The sequence below is a fragment of the Nicotiana tabacum genome, chromosome 18 (assembly GCF_000715075.1).
Source record: "Nicotiana tabacum cultivar K326 chromosome 18, ASM71507v2, whole genome shotgun sequence".
NCBI classification, from domain to species: domain Eukaryota; kingdom Viridiplantae; phylum Streptophyta; class Magnoliopsida; order Solanales; family Solanaceae; genus Nicotiana; species Nicotiana tabacum.
The window spans coordinates 147,073,141-147,092,072 of NC_134097.1; the positions used below are offsets into that span (position 1 = coordinate 147,073,141).

The 18,932-nt window shown below is 33.2% G+C and overlaps 2 protein-coding genes and 1 long non-coding RNA gene across 6 annotated transcripts; 2 read left to right on the forward strand and 1 right to left on the reverse strand.

The window, feature by feature from the left end:
- The first annotated feature begins 1,760 nt into the window (after nucleotides 1–1,760).
- On the forward strand, nucleotides 1,761–3,700 carry LOC107824127 (osmotin-like protein). The gene is made up of 2 exons (XM_016650867.2): nucleotides 1,761–2,246; nucleotides 3,257–3,700. Exons 1-2 carry the CDS (start codon nucleotides 1,796–1,798, stop codon nucleotides 3,562–3,564), a joined length of 759 nt encoding a protein of 252 aa, XP_016506353.1. The 5' UTR covers nucleotides 1,761–1,795; the 3' UTR covers nucleotides 3,565–3,700.
- A 2,701-nt stretch (nucleotides 3,701–6,401) lies between these two features.
- Nucleotides 6,402–8,867, forward strand: LOC107802694 (uncharacterized). The gene is made up of 2 exons (XM_016626234.1): nucleotides 6,402–6,429; nucleotides 8,314–8,867. The coding sequence occupies exons 1-2, from the start codon at nucleotides 6,402–6,404 to the stop codon at nucleotides 8,865–8,867; spliced, it is 582 nt and encodes a 193-aa protein (XP_016481720.1).
- A 734-nt stretch (nucleotides 8,868–9,601) lies between these two features.
- LOC107802696 (uncharacterized) lies at nucleotides 9,602–15,086 on the reverse strand. 4 transcript variants are annotated; one of them, XR_012702380.1, is made up of 4 exons: nucleotides 14,855–15,086; nucleotides 14,674–14,747; nucleotides 12,950–13,235; nucleotides 9,602–10,439 (listed from the first exon to the last, which is right to left on the reverse strand). It is a non-coding gene; the product is annotated as an uncharacterized LOC107802696 (long non-coding RNA). The 4 variants fall into 4 exon arrangements; XR_012702379.1 differs by having other exon boundaries at nucleotides 9,602–11,229; XR_001651869.2 differs by having other exon boundaries at nucleotides 9,602–12,471.
- Nucleotides 15,087–18,932: the final 3,846 nt, after the last annotated feature.

The following is an 18,932-nucleotide window of genomic DNA, read 5'->3' on the forward strand; positions in this document are numbered from 1 at the left end:
ACACGGTGGGGGAATGCACTCCTCGATGCGAGGTGGCACTACCGGTTTACTTCTGGATGGCCGTGATGACGAAGAGGTTTTTTCTTGTTGGGGAACAATTTTGGATGTTTTAGCCATTGCGGTTCAAGTGAAGAAGAAAAGTTTGATGATGGAGTAAAGAACAAATTGAGAGAAGTGTGGTCTCTAGGAAGTTGAAGGAGCTAACAAGATTTGGGAACGAATTGAGAAGTAAAGTTTGCAAAATTGTGAAGTTGGCCTATTTATAGAAGTCACTTAAGCGTATTGGGGAAGCCAAAAGGCCGACAGTCAGCCGCCTCTAATTAATGACCTTGGAAACTGTACGGACACGACCTTTCAATCATTTCAGACGCTGACATCACGAGATCAACATCATGATCGAGACATCGAGGTTCAAGTCGTTTCTTATCATCCTATTCTAAGAAATGCGGGGACTATCTGTATACGGTCAAAATCATATGCCTCCGATTTATAGCTCGAGGGTTCGTCCTAGGTCCGAGTTCGGGTTAGGTCGAGTTCGAGATCGGTGGACTAGACTCGAGCTCGAAGACAGAGCGCAATGCCCGGAGATAGAAGTACGAGGAATGCCGGGGTTAAGTATGCTCGACCCCGAAATAGTACCGTTATGGATTTGTAATAGAATGAGTTAGATTCCTGCCACGTCCCCGAGATCATGACGCAAATTCCGGAATAGGATTCTACGATTTCGTACTAGGCGGTTAGACAACTGTACCAAGAATATTCCTTACTGTAAATAGAAATACCTTATTTAGGGTTCCCTATTATATAAAGTGAACCCCAATCATTTGTAACATCATCTAATCATTGAGCAAAGAATATACTCTCTATTTTTTGCCTATTGTTCATCAGAATTATCCTTTAGCTCTACTGTTCTTATTTTACTTTTCTTGCTTAATTGTTCTTATTGTTTTAAGCTCACCTCGAGGTCACCGCTGTTGGGTAACATTAGTTTGATTCACTTGTCTTTTTCATTTCTACTTCATATTTCTTAATTACTAATTGATATTGAACTAAATTAAATATCTTTAAAACTACAAATTAAATTTAATTGTTACTCATATTTTCAGTTAAACAATACGCTACACTAGTTGGTCCGTTAATAGTCCCATCCCTTTTTTTACTCCTAAACAAAGACGAGAATAGCAACTTTCATTTCCCTTTTAAAAAATGAATCTTTTCCGAGTCAGAAAAGTTGCATTGTTCAAGGACTTTACGTGCCTCAAAACCAGCACAAAAACTTTTCCTTTTTTCCTTGCCATAATGCCATTCTAGTTTCAATGAACGAACAAACAATGGACAATCTCGTGTTACTAGAGGCGGATCCTCAAAAAATGCGGGTGTATTTTTTATTCAACCAAAATATATTTTATATAGTTTAGAAAGTCTTTTTAATTATTAAAATATATATATATATATATATATATATATATATATATATATATAATTTTACCAAATTTTATGTCGGCCAGTAATCCCATTGCACAGTATAGGTCCGCCTCCACATATTACTAAGATTGTGATAGATGAATAATAATTTTTATCCTTAATTAAAGCTTATATATTTAAATCTTGAGAATAAAAAAAAAAAAATTGAAAGGATCTTACACGGTGCATATAAGTGGGACCTCTACCTAACACCCGCTGTGAAAAAAAAAAACAGTGGACAATTTCGTTATTTGATCATCTCTACTTCACTTTCCCCCCTATATAACCACCCCTCAACTATCAACCATTTGGCATCAGTCAAAAGCTAAGCATGGCTTCTTCTTCTACAAAAACTTTACTTTCACTCTCTCTCTGTTTAACCCTTTGTGCTCTCTCTCAAGCCACTTACTCTGGTTTAATTCTAACCCTAGTTAACAACTGTCCTTACACTATCTGGCCTGCCATTCAACCAAATGCCGGTCACCCAGTTCTCGAACGCGGTGGCTTTGCACTTCACACACTCACACACCGCTCTTTTGCCGCACCGACTACCCACTGGTCCGGTAGAATCTGGGCTAGAACTGGTTGTAGTTATGCTCACGGTAAGTTCAGCTGCGCCACCGGTGACTGTGGGGGCCGTATTGAGTGTGAAGGACTTGGTGGGGCCACCCCTGCCACGTTGGCACAGTTTGCTCTACACCATGGACATGCTGATTTCTCGTCTTATGGTGTTAGCCTTGTCGATGGTTTCAATATTCCTCTAACTGTAACTCCACACGAAGGTAATTAATGTTAAATTAGTTTGTAATCTAGAGTTTAATTTTTATATACCCTGAAAAAATACTACTAAAAACGTACATATTTGCAAGTAATTATTCATAAGAAATAAGGATTAGTGTCGGAAACAGCCTCTTTACCTCCACAAATAGAAGTTACGTTCGTGTACATACTACCCTCCCAGATACCACTGGCGAGTTTCACTGATTTGTTTGAAGTAAGGATTTTACAACAGTATCACTATATACCGGTCATTTACTATAAACTTAATATATGTTTTTTACAATAGTATTGCCCTATAATAAAAAACGGAACAAATGACATGTTAGGAAGAGGTTTGACTGTACTGGCTATTAGTACATGTTAAAAACCTCTAAAAAAATGTATGTTTTTAAAAAAAAAAATTCAAAACTTATGGCCGAACACTTACTAAAAGTGTAACAAGATGTCACACGTTGTAAATGTATAGAACGTAAATCCAGCTATATGGAGTATAAAGTAGGATATCACACATATTAAGGTAAAAATGAGTTTGGGGCTTTGTATATTACTACTTGAATATTTGAAAATTCTTTATTTTCATTTAAATATCATTCAAAATTTTAAATATAAATTTTTCTTACTTGTTTTTAAATTTAGCAGGACATATCTCTTCATGAAATATGAATATCCCGAATAGTCTCTTAAACTACTTTCATGCATTTAGGCCTTTTATTTGAAGTGACTCAGCTAATTTGTAACATATTGTTATACTTTATTATATTCTGAAGAGATTTATCTATATTTTTCAGACAAAATGCTGAAAGCGGTTTTTCTTGGGCTTTTAACACATTTGGCCAGTCATTGAAAATAATTACAACACTAGCCAAATATACAGAAAATATACACCAATAATATATAAAATATGGACTATATAATTGTATATTAATTCAATATACAAAAAATATTATTAATTTATAGGGTGGCTATACAGTGTAGATTTCCTTTTTTCTTATAGTTTTAATTTTTGTAACAGGTAAAGGACAGTGTCCAGTTGTTGGGTGCAGGGCTGAAATTTTGCAAACTTGTCCAGCAGTTTTGCAGTTAAGGTCACATGGTGGACATGGACCTGTTGTTGGGTGTAAGAGTGGGTGTGAGGCTTTTAAAACTGATGAACTCTGTTGTAGGAATCATTTCAATAGTCCACAGACTTGTAAGGGTTCGAGTTATTCAGAGTTTTTTAAGCATGCTTGTCCTGCTACTTTTACTTATGCTCATGATAGTCCTTCACTCATGCACGAGTGCTCGTCTCCGCGTGAGCTAAAGATCATTTTCTGTCACTAATCTTCCACATTGGTGGTGAGCGAAGAGGATCTTATTTAATTTGGAAGTACAAGAAAAATAGAGTTTGATGTGGGGAAGGTGAGTTTGGATTAGGACTATTAGACCTAGGGTTTGCTTTGTTAACTTTAGCTGGGTGGGGTGGGGTGGGCTGGGTGGGGGTTTGGGGGGTAGGAGGTTAAGGTGTTTTTGTGCTGTATGGGATTTGAAGTTTGTAAGGTAATGCCAATGTTGTTCAAGTTTATTGCAATAGTGTTTGGATTAATCATTTTATCTTCTTATGTGTTTCCATAATGTTGAAGTTTGTTGCTTTCATACTAGCCCTGGCCTATTTTTTTTTCTTAGTTAGATGTCCAGTATTTGTTTGTGTTATGTCTAAAATTATTAATTAATGTGATACTTATTATACTCTTTCGTCCCATTCTAATTGTTGTTTTAGCTAAAAAAAAGGTAGTTGAAATTAATTATTATTTGAGGAATTTAATATTAGATTTATTAATTCTTTCCAACTATATATAACCTTAATTTTAAAAAAGTAGTAGTTCTTTTTTAAACTACTCAATTCTCAAAAAAGTATTTAATAGAAAGTAACTTAGTAAATTATTGTTCCTTTTTGGTTTTGTTTGATAAGGTTCTACTGAAAAAAAGTTCTTTATTTTATTAAGGTATTGATAAGGATTGTGTATATACTATTCTTATTTGTTTTGTATTTATTATTCTTTTAATAAAAGTGATAAAAAGTTAAAGTAGGACGGATGGAGTATTTGTTATCCAAATATTAGGCATTAGTTTTGTTTGTATGAATGAATTGGGATATACTTTGATTTTCAAGATGAAAGAATGGTCTATTTTGGGACTTAATTTTAAATTTTAATGTCTCTTTTCCATAATAGCATGTGCAATTTCCCAAACAGACACTTATGTGACGCAAAAAAAAAACTTTGAATTTAAATCTTTGTGTAACTTATTTTAATGTGAACGTACTAACTCGAAAAGTTAATTTTCAAAAAATTTAACAATATCCACTTCAAACTTTAATTATTAAAATATCTTGTAGTCTAAATTGAGATAATATGGTCCATATGGTTAAACATTGGATGCCATTTCCTGTGTTCTGAAAAAGGGAGCCAACCCTATCAGTACTTTGAAAGTTCAAAAACTTTGGACTTATTCGATAATTTTAATCAAGAAAATACAAAGCTGACCAGTAGCAGTAAGAGGGTAGGGCACGAATCTCTGAGGATATCTCATGCAAACTTGCGTGGAGTGTTTTCTAAGTTCCTGACATATATACCACACTCCTCATTGAATTTCTCAAAAAACCAACGTCTCTTTCCCACTTTTTCTCATAGTAATATTTTTTTTCTTCCTTTTGCGTTGAAATAATGGTAAGGTTATTTTCGTATAACTTATAAAATATATGTTTGTATCGTAAAAGTAATCACTAATATTTGTATTAAAATATTACTCGGCCCTTTCTCGACATTGGCATGAATATAGAACCAAGCTACTTCCTCCGTATATGATATATGACTTTTTATCTTTTTTATTTTGATTTAAAATAAGTAATATTTTTCATAATTAAGAAGGATTTTTTTTAAAAAAATTTACCCTTATTTATATATTTCAGTGTGTCTAGTGTCTAGTTAATAATATGCAAATTTTAATTAAAGATAATTTAGTCAAAATTCTTATTTTTTTTAGGAGTACTATTTTTTAAGGGGTGTGTCTAAAGACAATAGGTGACTTATTATGGACTAGGAGTGACAAACGCGCAGATCGGGTTGGATATGGTTCGGGTCAAAAACGGGTAATAAAAAAACGAATAAGTTATTCGACTCGACCCATATTTAATACGTATAGAAAACGAGTTAACCGGTGGATAATATAAGTAACTATATTATCTATGACTTCTTGAATATGATCATTTTTGGGAGAGTTCTTAATCTCCCAAACTTGAAGAACCTCAAATTTGAGGCTTTACAAATGTAAAAGTTAAACCCATTAGTTATCTATTGACTATCCATTTTTTAAATCAATAATATGATTCTTATTCATATTTAATTTATTTTTAAATAGTTCATTATCCAACTTATTTTTTAATGCATAATATAGATGGTTAACTGTTTTCTTTTAACTATTTTTGCTATCCTTGCTACGAAGAGATTAAGGTCGTAATTGAGTCTAATAAATAGTTCTGAAAAAATTAGTGTAAAGGAGCATAATTCAAAGCTAGAACATCTGTTCCAACTTTTATTTCTTTTGTGACATGCTTTTTTCTCTATGCTTTAACTTGGCCAAATAATCTTATCCCATCGGTTCTCACGTGTCCCCCTATAACTTTGCCCTTATCCTGTCTACTCTTTTGCCTTTATCCCCTTTTTTCCTTTTTCATACGTATGTTTTTTTATTCTATTCAATTTCAAATATTAAGTATTCTGATTAACTACATTTATAACAATTAACCATTTGCAAAAGTAAACTATTTATCACTGAAGTGTTAGCTAATGGAGATGTCTATGGAAGAGTGAGCTTCGAGGGTTGTGAAATTTACTACTCCTACTATTTTGGTCGTTACGATACATAAAAAGATTGTTCATTATTCACAGTTCCCAGAGTGCAGAGCTATAATTAGCTAAATAGAAGAACAAGGATTATGGTGCAAAAAAAGAACAAAGATTATGCTTCCAACCGACAATGATGCTATCAACCCAAAAACAACTTTCCTATTGCCTGTTTACGTTATTAAAAGGCCAATTTGTATTAATATTCCTCTTTCTCGATCTGAATGTCTTCTTGTGGACTTAATTAGAAAGATATTTGGTACATCCCTTAGAGTAATGGCAGCGTCAGGATTTTCCCCGAGAGGTATCAAAATAATATATATATCTCAAAAGGTTAAGGGGAATCAATATATAATAAAGATACATAGAATTAAAAAGAATTATTAGCAATATCATATAATTTTCCTGCAAATAGGTGTCGATTGATTTCCCTTGGTTGAAGATCTTAAGGTGACAATGTTAGAAATTTACTGTCTCTTCTAGAAACTTTTAGTGTGGCCCACATATAAGGTAATAAATTATTTACCTTGTCTCTCAAAGGAAATAATATATCAGATAATATTTTGTAGTTATGCATATATGATAGTTTCTTTGATGGAAATAAACAATTTTTATTAGGAGTCCCTAGGGCAATTATAATTTATGGAGAAGTCCCTAGGGGGCTAGGGCTAAAATATTTGCCTAAGAGTCCCTAGCCTACCTATAAATACGCTTGTGACTCCATCATTCTGGCATCCAATGATAGGCACACGCTAGACGGCTCCCTAAATTTTCTGTCAAGATTCTTTCAAGACGACTCTACGATACTTGAACAACTATGATTGAAGGTACATTCCTTAATTAATTTTCATTGCGATGGCTCTATGTATGAAATTAAATTCTACATCATGATATCAGAGCCATCCTTTAGCTGTTTTGTCCACTGTTCGAAAAATCTGTTGACGCAATATATGGCAATTCAAATTCTTGTATGACTGAATAACTGAAACAATACTGGTGTTCTGATATTATATCATCTTGTGTAGGCTTTCAGTTTAATAGTTCAATGGGTTAAATAACGGCATGATATAATTTATATCATTGGTGATATATTTTACTGTTTTATGTTATTGACATCCCTGCCTTTGTCTCCTACTCGTTTTCAATATTGGACCCAAGTTTGGTATTTTCGTTTTATGATTCTCTTGGTTTGGATTCCATTATTTCTTTAACCACTGTAGACCAAGAATACTTAATTAAACATTGGAACCAGCCAATATTTTAACCCTTGAAATATTATTCCGTTAATTGGGAATTATAACAAGCTCTTAAAACTGTTTTCTATAGAAATAGTATTTTTATTCTTCTAAGCTATTGAACTTGTTTGGTCAGAAAGGTTTTGAATCTTGTTTCAAGTATACTCTTACTTGGCTATATGAAATTAATTTAATTCCTTCATGGGTCATGCTTAATTCTTAGAAAACGATAATAGTTGATGCCCCGTAAGTGTTGCTTTTTAGACACATATTTAGTTTAGATTCATCATGATCATTATTTGCTTAGTTATATATTTAGACGTGAATGAAAACATTTATTCATTTAAGTACTTAGAGCAATTGTTTGCTTGTAAATAGAGTTGCACTGTTCAAGGAGATTCTTCTAATATTTAGATTAATTATAAGAATAAGACTTGTTTTTTGGAACAGTATAGGCATTGGGCTTATCTTTTATGTGCCTACTTTGAAACTAGTCAACATCTTCGTTAAGTTGATTATTTTGAGATGTCATATTTGAGTTTTCTTTTATGTGATGTACTTAGGAATAGCCACAACATCTTGAATACTTGATATAAAAAAAATTAAGTTATTTAATAACATAAAGTTTAGTAATTAAAATTATAATGACATCCAATTAGTCCAGTTATCTTATTAAAATGGTAAGTCGGCCCTACAGGGAGGCAACCATTTTGGTGAGATTAACTTGAATAAGAGAGTAAACCTTTAAGTTGAAAATAATCTTATGTCGACAGGTACGGTTTAATGTTCGTATATCTTGGTTTAATAGTCTAATAAAGTAAAGTAAATTCTATGCATGGGTTGCAACCTCTGCCCACAAGAAGGTCAAGAATTTACTTGAAATCGGTATTTTACGCGATTCACCTTTGATGGATTGTACTTCATAGTTTATGTATGTTTAACTTGTTTTGCAGTCTTTACCGCTTTTCCTACTAGGATTTTTAATGAGAATGCTCGAATTCTAATGTTTTCTGGTGACAATTATGTTGAATGGAAGGAGAAAGTCCTTCTAGCTTTAGGGTGTTCGGATCTGGACCTGGTACTCTGGGTGGAAGAACCACCCATTCTCACGGAATTAAGTACGCTAGAGAATAAGGCTAATTATGAGCGGTGGGAGCGATATAATCGCTTAAGTTTAATGCTCATCAAATCCCACATAAGCCAAAGCATTAGGGGTTCTATCCCTAATAGCGATAAGGTCAAAGCTTACATGAAGGCAATTGATGAACAATTTGTAAGCTCTGACAAGGTATTGGCCAGCACCCTTATAAAGAGGCTCTCGAGTATGACTTTCGACAAAAGTCGTACATTGCGTGAGCACATTATGGAGATGAGAGACATTGATACTAAATTCAAGTCCCTTGAGGTTGATATGTCTGAACCATTTCTTGTGCATTTCATTCTCAACTCACTTCCTGCGGAATATGGCCAGTTCAAAATTTCTTACAACACACATAAGGATAAATGATCAATCAATGAACTCTTGCCCATGTGTGTTCAAGAAGAAGAGAGGTTGAAGAATGAGACACCTGAAAGAGTTAATATGGTGACTCATGATAATAGAAATGCAAGGAAGGGCAAGAGTGTTCCCATGAAGAAGAAAACCACCTTTGACAAAGATGATTGTCGTTTCTATAAGAAGAAGGGACACTAGAAGAAGGATTGCCTAAAATACAAGAAATAGCTTGAGAAAAAAGGTAATTTACCTTTGAATGTTATGAATCTAATTTTACTTGAATTTCTGATAATACATGGTGGATTGATTCTGGTGCTACAATTCACATTGCCAAAATCATGCAGGGCTTTCAAACTTAGAGGAAGTGATAACAATACGATAGGAGATTCAAGAATTAGTAAAAAAAAAAAAATCAAGAATATGCGAAAGCTAAAAGAAAAAAAAGAGACAAAAATTAAAGATAGATTGAATTCAAGAAAGAGTTTCTTGAATTCAAGAAGTCTATTCTTGAAGTTGAATCCTAACAACAACAACTAGCTAACAAAAAACTAATCGTCTTTGGTAGAGAATTAAAAACAAGAGATAGATTGTGAAGCCCGACCCTTTAGAATAACAAGAACAACAATAAGCCTAAACTTATCACCTTTCTTGAATACCTAGAAGTGATCCGAAAGAGTTTAATTTCACCACCTTAAGTTGAGTCTTGAAGGTTGAAGAATAAATCCAAGAGTAGTCGCACACAAGAGTGCAAGAAAAGTCTCACAAATTTTATTGATAATAGTCTGAATAATCTCAGTCTAAAAACAAAGAATACATCCCTTTATATAGAGAGAGGTCACGAAATTCTACCTAAAAAAAGTAAATAAAGTCCAAACTACTTTGGACAACAAGTCCAACTACTTTAGGAAAAGAAAAATACTAGGAAGCAAAAATCAAGTTATTCTTGGAAAGTAATTCCAAAAATCATAGTAAAAGGAAAATATAACCTTAACTAACTATGAAAGCAATAAATATAGTCCCATAATATATGGAAATAAATCCCAAACCAATCTTTGATAGAATCTTGAAAATCTTGATGGAAATTTGCAAGCAACCTGGCACCAACTTGCACTCAACATCTAACACGACTATTGTACCATTCTTGGACATCAAGTAAGTCCTTTTTATGCTATGAAAATCTGGCTTTATGTAGGACTTCATGAGCTGCAAGTTTGGACACATTTTAGGTGCTAAATTGGTTCAACAGTGGCATGATTTGGACCTTCTTTAGAGGATATTTCCTTCGATCTAATCCATACATTATTGGACATGAATTTGGGCCATAAAATAATTATAACACCTAGTTAGCTCATATCATTTATCCTTAAGCTCTTCCTCCTGACTAACAACTTTGATCGTTCCTAAGTTCAATGACCTTGTTTTGCAACTTTTTAGCTTGAGATCTTGTTAAAGGCTATCTTTGAGATTCCAAAGCTTCATCCTTGTCCTTGAATATATTTGAGCTTCCTAGGATGCTATCATTCCCCTCTTCTTGAAGAAAATTTGTCCTCAAATTTCGATCTTGCAAGAAAATGAAGACACGCACTAGAAAATGGCATCCACTGATCAGAAAAAATGGTAAGAATAAAATAAGATAGCGACCATGTCGCTACGAAATCATCATATGTCGCCACTAAATGTTTATAGTAGCGACATTGGACTTGCTGCAATTAAGTCCATTACTAAATGTTATTTGTGACGACTACAGGTTGTTACAACAGAATGGTGATATTTTGTGGCAACATTATCGCTACAAAAAGTAAGCCAAATCGCCACAAAAGGTAGTTCCACCAAACAGATTCAGGGGCAAGCCACCACTGAAGAGTGACATTTAGCAGCGACAATTGTCGCCACAAAAATAAATGACTATCGGTGGCAGCTACTTTATCGCTACTAGAAGTTGCTTTTAGTAGCAACTTAAGTCGCCACATAAACAATTAGCTATTAGCAGCAACTCTCATATCGCTACTGGAGAGTTACTTTTAGTAGCAATTGATGTCGCGAGCTCGCTGCTGGAGAATGACATTTAGTGGCGGTGATAATTGCTACAAAAACTGTTAAACAATCAGTGGCAACTTCCAATATTGCAACAAATAATTTTCTGAATAAGATTTTGCCACCAATGAAACCTATTTAATTCAGCAACTCTAATGGCCAAAATTATATTAACGCATTCAATAGTATTTTACAAACACCAAAAGAATTTCTTAAGTCGGATATTAAATACTTCCATTGCTAAAATGCGAATTACATATATAATGCAGAATACTTCATTGCCATTGTATGCATATACATCCCAAAAAAGCAAAATACTAAGTGCCTTCTTCTTCATTGTCTTCATTGTTTAAGAACCGTGTTCCAGTTATTACACGAAAAAAACACAAGATCAGTTTGACAATGCTCATAATCTAATGCTAATAGTACAATGGATGACATAGAAGTGGAAAAATATATTATGACAATTTCAACCATTAACCACGTCTCCTAAGTATAGCTTCAAGTTTGAATAGGAAATGCAGTTGATGCTAATTTTGTTTTAGTTAGCTGAAAAGCTCTTATTACATGTGATTTGCAGCTAGGAATGGCTAGTATTCTCTGTGGACAGGCTTATGGAGCAAAGCAATACAAGAAAATTGGAACACAAACATACACTGCTATATTCTGTCTCTTTATTATTTGCATCACCTTTTCAATGTTATGGCTATACGTAGGATGATTGCTCATGTTAGTCGGACAAGATCCTAAGATTTTACATGAATTTGGGAAGTTTATAATGTGTTTAATTCCTACTTTTTTTGGTAGTGCAGCTCTTCATCCACTTATTCGGTATTATCTAATGCAAAGTATGATCATTTCCCTGCTCATTAGCTCATGTTTAACAAAAGCTATCCATAGACCACTATGTTGAGTGCTAGTTTTTCACTCTGGCTTAAAGAATTTTGGGGTTGCATTGGCTATGGCCATTCAAGTTTGAATAAGACATACAGTAGATGGAAAAGAAAATGCATTTACTGAAGGTGGACACATATCAGTGCAATTATGACATTCAATAACGACGCAACACATCTATTACCAAAAAATCAAGTACACGAATAGCTAAAAAGAAGTCAAGAAAACAATAAAATAGAAACATGAGCATAAGTGTAATATTTTTTTATGGTTCGCGTTTGTGCATCTATTAAGGTGGAAATGTTTCAGGCAGAATTCAAGGTGGAAATGTTTCAGGCAGAATTCAACTTTAATTAAAATTCTTTTGTTTTAGCTTGAAGGTAACATTGAGGAGAAAAAAAATTATATACAAGAACATATCAACTATGGTTTAGATCCTTAGGCAGAACTACTTTAGGAGATGCGAACAAATACTTGAAAAGATTACTTGAATGGTATTCTCTTCCAGCCACATATCCTAAAGTTAGTTGAATAGTACATGTTTTCTTCGTTACTTTCTGAATAGACACAGCGAAATATAACATAAATTCAGCCACATATACAACAAATTGACGGGGGAAGCTGATGTCAACTCCCAATGGTATTCTCTTGCAGCCACATATCCTAAAGTTGGTTCTTTTTTACTTCACTGTAAACCAATTCCAAAGAAATGACACCAAGAATGAGAGGTTCATGCTAGCCAAAATGGTAACATATAAAGAGTTAAAGCACACACCAAAATTTACCAAAATATATTTTTTGCCAATCATTAGATGCATTAGATTCTACTCAACATAAACACTTAGGAGTCTGAATTTTCTCCTATTTCTAAAATTGTCCAACCAAATTTTGCATATCCAGAATTTCAGAATTACATCAGAATATAAACGTCCGAAACAAATCCAAATTTAACGTAAGATGACACTTCTTTACAACAATAACATAAAATAAGCTAGCATTCTCAAAGCTGCATAGAATATAAACAAAGATTTCTCTAAGGTATTTTATCAAACACGTCATATGCCTCGTAAAATTAATCCCAATTTGGGATAAACACGTATCAATCCAACATATACCAGTATTATATTTTGCAATAAGTAAAGAGAATTAGTAAAACAAAACCTAACCTGCACCATTTTCAACTTCAGGAGAGGAAGCACACTTCTATCCAGATTCCTTGACGATACTATCTTTAGAGAAGGTCTCTGCCAAGGGTTACTTGATACTTGTCCTCTGTCTAGAGGTTCTTGACTGAGATTATTTGATTCTCCTATCTTAGGAGATGCTGTAGTATTCCCTATTGGTTGTACTTGTGACTGAGGCATCACTCTAGAATTACCACGTCCTTGAAAATGGACACGTCCACGACCAGTTCCACTTCGACCTTTACCTCATCCTGTCATTTGGACCCTCCTACATGATGTAGAAAAACATCAGTAAGAATTGAAGCACGATTAGGGGTAAATACTTTTCGTTATACATGAAAAATATAATGATACTCAGTGCATATAGAAGGCAAGTAACATTTCACAAAAGCTTAATATATAATCTAGTTATGAAATTAAACGTTACAAGCATAATGAATTAATTTCATTGTCATGTTAATAAGGAACAAAATACAGAGAACTTTTCAAAACAAAAAGTAGAAATCTATATTATCTTGCTTCTCAGTATTCAAGAGCATCATCAATATCTTATCCATCATTATCATCAAGCCAATCTTCTTCGCCTTCTTCCCCCTTGGTTGACTGAATGCCCAACTAAGAAAGCCATCTACTCCATCTCTATACCTTTGATCACCTCTATTTCTAATATTCAACCAACTTTTATCCATTCCTATTTTAGAATAACATTCAATCAATCAATTAGTTAATAAATCTCAAGGACCACAAAAACCAACACAACTACAAGAACATAACCAGATGTTACTATAACTCATCTTGCTTAAAGTAAGACAAATTTTCTCTTTACAAAGAGTTCTACATTGGTTACAGTCAATACTTACATATGATATATGTCATAGCAAAATATAATCTTAAAAATATGGTATAAAGAGTGTTGCAATTAACTTTAAACCAATAGTTGCATCTGTCAACAAATAAAATTGTATAACACAACCAAGAGTTCTTTTCCGGTATATTTTTAAAGATAAAGAATGACAACATCATGAAATATTTTACATAAGGAATGACAAGGCTAGAACCTAGATACATTTATGAACTAATAAGACTAAGAAACAATTCATTTCAAGATTATGGAAATTTCAGCCGACCAAAAAGTTAAGAAAATATAACTTTCAAAAGCAAAATTAAGTTGTCTAAGAGGATATCATTAAAACACCTTGGCTGCAATAAATAGACGAACTAGAACTTAATTAACACCATTTATCTATTTTAGTTTGTCTAAGTTGCTTTTAATTTAACACTATAAATTGACCAATTATATTATCTATTAAATCAATTAGCAAAAAATAATAAGAGCTAATTCAGCACTTGGTAGAGACATAAAGAAGCTCAAAAAATGAAAACATATGTATATCACAAAGATGATGAACAAATAGAGAAGGAATGATGAACAAAATAAATGAAGTAACATCTTAAAAATAAATCAAATAAATCCTAATGTTTTTTACTTCTGATATCTTTCTTAATGTATAGCTCAAAAGAATCTTCACTGATTTCACTACCTAAAATATTATTGGGTGAAGATTTATGAAACATATGAGATTTTATCGAAAAATATCAGGAAAAATAACAGACCCATATCACAAAACATCTCATTTCAGCATTTTGAGAGGAATACCAAACATGCAATCACCAAAAAGTTCAGAATTAAAAAAAAAAAAACTTACCCAGCGAAAGAGATCATCAACACCGAGAAAGGGCTGTACACGAAGGAAAGTGGGGGGGAAATTACTTTATACTCCTGTAGATTTCAAATGGGTTAAAGAAATTAGAGGTAAAATTGATGAAATAGTCACTCTCGCTAACTGCATTTAACACCCAAAAGGATTTGGGGTTTGAGAGCATTACCTGATTTGAATACAATCTTAGAAAACAAGTGGTCTTAGGGCTTTTGGGTTTCATAAATTAGGTTCACATCTTGTGATTAAACAAAACTGAAAGATTTAATTTGAGAAACTTCAAGAAGTAATGTAGCTTTTGCAGAGAGAATCGAGAAGAGGGAAGAAGAAAAATGGAGCTTCGGTCTCTTTTGTACAGAGCTCCTTTAGAACTTAGTATTTTTAGGGTCTTTTATTTAGTTTTTTTATTTTTAAATGTCAGATATTTACACAATTAGAGGCGACCCAGTTGCCCCAAAAACATCTTTACAGGCGACTCGGAAACGTCGCCATTAAAAGTTTATATTTTGTAGCGACTACTAGGTCGCCACAATAAATATACCATTTGTAGCAATAAATAAAGTCGCTACTAAATATCGCCACTAAAAGACAGATTTCTTGTAGTGTATTGGCCAGCACCCTTATGAAGAGGCTCTCAAGTATGACTTTCGACAAAAGTCGTACAGTGCGTGAGCACATTATGGAGATGAGAGACATTGATACTAAATTCAAGTCCCTTGAGGTTGATATGTCTGAACCATTTCTTGTGCATTTCATTCTCAACTCACTTCCTGCGGAATATGGCCAGTTCAAAATTTCTTACAACACACATAAGGATAAATGGTCAATCAATGAACTCTTGACCATGTGTGTTCAAGAAGAAGAGAGGTTGAAGAATGAGACACCTGAAAGAGTTAATATGGTGACTCATGATAATAGAAATGCAAGGAAGGGCAAGAGTGTTCCCATGAAGAAGAAAACCACCTTTGACAAAGATGATTGTCGTTTCTAAAAGAAGAAGGGACACTAGAAGAAGGATTGCCTAAAATACAAGAAATGGCTTGAGAAAAAAGGTAATTTACCTTTGAATGTTATGAATCTAATTTTACTGGAGTTTCTGATAATACATGGTGGATTGATTATGGTGCTACAATTCACATTGCCAAAATCATGCAGGTCTTTCAAACTTAGAGGAAGTGATAACAATACGATAGGAGATTCAAGAATTAGTAAAAAAAAAAAAATCAAGAATATGCGAAAGCTAAAAGAAAAAAAAGAGACAAAAATTAAAGATAGATTGAATTCAAGAAAGAGTTTCTTGAATTCAAGAAGTCTATTCTTGAAGTTGAATCCTAACAACAACAACTAGCTAACAAAAAACTAATCGTCTTTGGTAGAGAATTAAAAACAAGAGATAGATTGTGAAGCCCGACCCTTTAGAATAACAAGAACAACAATAAGCCTAAACTTATCACCTTTCTTGAATACCTAGAAGTGATCCGAAAGAGTTTAATTTCACCACCTTAAGTTGAGTCTTGAAGGTTGAAGAATAAATCCAAGAGTAGTCGCACACAAGAGTGCAAGAAAAGTCTCACAAATTTTATTGATAATAGTCTGAATAATCTCAATCTAAAAACAAAGAATACACCCCTTTATATAGAGAGGGGTCACGAAATTCTACCTAAAAAAAGTAAATAAAGTCCTAAACTACTTTGGACAACAAGTCCAACTACTTTAGGAAAAGAAAAATACTAGGAAGCAAAAACCAAGTTATTCTTGGAAAATAATTCCAAAAATCATAGTAAAAGGAAAATATAACCTTAACTAACTATGAAAGCAATAAATATAGTCCCATAATATATGGAAATAAGTCTCAAACCAATCTTTGATAGAATCTTGAAAATCTTGAAAGAAATTTGCAAGCAACTTGGCACCAACTTGCACTCAACATCTAACACGACTATTGTACCATTCTTGGACATCAAGTAAGTCCTTTTTATGCTATGAAAATCTGGCTTTATGTAGGACTTCATGAGCTGCAAGTTTGGACATATTTTAGGTGCTAAATTGGTTCAACAGTGGCATGATTTGGACCTTCTTTAGAGGATATTTCCTTGGATCTAATCCACATATTATTGGACATGAATTTTGGCCATAAAATAATTATAACACCTATATAGCTCATATCGTTTATCCTTAAGCTCTTCCTCCTGACTAACAACTTCTTTGATCGTTCCTAAGTTCAATGACCTTATTTTGCAACTTTTTAGCTTGAGATCTTGTTAAAGGCTATCTTTGAGATTCCAAAGTTTCATCTTTGTCCTTGAATATATTTGAGCTTCCTAGGATGCTATCATTCCCCTCTTCTTAAAGAAAATTTGTCCTCAAATTTTGACCTTGCAAGAAAACGAAGACAGACACTAGAAAATGGCATCCACTGATCAGAAAAAATGGTAAGAATAAAATAAGATAGCGACCATGTGTCCACTTAACCCAATTAAGCCTAATATCTGTAAATACTACTTTATAAAGAATATAGAAGTCATCATCCCAATAAAATTTATGCCTACTTAGATTTGTCCCATAAAACCTCTCTTAAGGTAGTCAAAAGATGTGTATGACAATGAAATTACAAAAGATTGATCACGCATCCATTTAAAACAAGTATCTCTACCACATTTATCAAATAAGATACTTTTATGATATAGCCAAGTATCAATTCAAATCTCATGGATTCTTCTACATGTAAGCAATTCAAAGAAGCACATAAATTTACAAGAAGGTTAGAAGAACCCACAATTCCCAAAATAAAAGTTTCAATACATTCAAGCTCATGATTATAACTTTCCCAAATAATATTCTCAATATCAAAGGATTCTAAACAATTGCTCAAAGTGTCACAGAAAGAGTCATAGATAAGATCATGAAAGAGTATTTGATCACTAACGTCGCAATAATCATGCATAGCCTCTTTACTAGTATCAAATACTTTTACATGCTCACAATCAACATGACTATAAGAATGACTTCCTATCACACAACAAACTCACATTCTAGCAATTTATCACATGAAAACTCATTTCCAAATCTCTTCTCATAAATTTCATGCCTCCTTCCACCAAGTTCGAACATATAATCATCTATGTCATACTCAATTTCAAAAGGAAGCAAATTACGCTTGCACTTGAACTTAGATATTATAGTTAGTGACTTGATATGCATAAAAATACTATCATCCACAAAAATTATAAAGCCACCAACATAAGAAATAATAGTATTGTTCATTACCTCCCGAAATACCTTAGGTGTTCTAAAAAGGCCAAGAATGTGAATAAACCAACTACACATACCATACTTGGACTTATTTACTAATGGAACATCATCACCTTTTATTCTTTGATGCAATGGCTCTAACTTAGCAATGTATTTAGGGAACTCCATGTTATAAACCTGTAAATAAGGATCAAAAGAGTCAAAAGATTCAACAACAACAAAGAAATTATTCAAGTTTTTATCTTCCACCATCCAACAAGAAGAGATATCGCCAAATTCATGTTGGAATCCAATTGGCTCTTTTGCCACTATCTCTTACACTTTATCTTCCCTTTCAAAAGGTCTGTCAATACTTGGCTACACAAAATCACAAGAACTAAAACAACAAAGTGTTAATGAGTTAGAAAGTAAAGAATATATTTTCTTGCTTACACTCTTTTTGGCTTTTATCTCAAGACTAACTTTTTCCTCACTCTTAGCCTCTTTTCTCTCACTAAAGTTTTTTTCTTTTTCTTCACTCAAACCCTTATGTTTTTCTATCTCTACCTCACATACTTTTGTTATCTCATTGCCTTTTCTCTTTTCTTTTCCTCAAGCTTATTCTCTTTCTCACTTGACATCCTATTCTCTTCACTCAACACAACCTCTCTTTTTTCCTCTCTTGGGATGTCGACATGTACTCCCTTACTCCTCTCATTCTTTTCTCTCTCATATTTTTCTATATTCTCGTTAATGGTCTTTTCATCTTCACAAATTTGTGAGGGAGTCAAAGGTCCAAGAATGTGTTTCTTCCTGTTAACCTCAAAAGAGTATTTTTTTTCCATGTTATATGAAGCTCTTCTGTAAACATACCACGGCTTTCCCAACAAGATATGATAATTATTCATGGGAATCACATCACATCAGATTGCATCCTCATACCTTCCAATAGAGAATAGTAATAACACATATTTATCTACCTTTACTCCTCTCAACATGTAGGGTTTAATATGCTC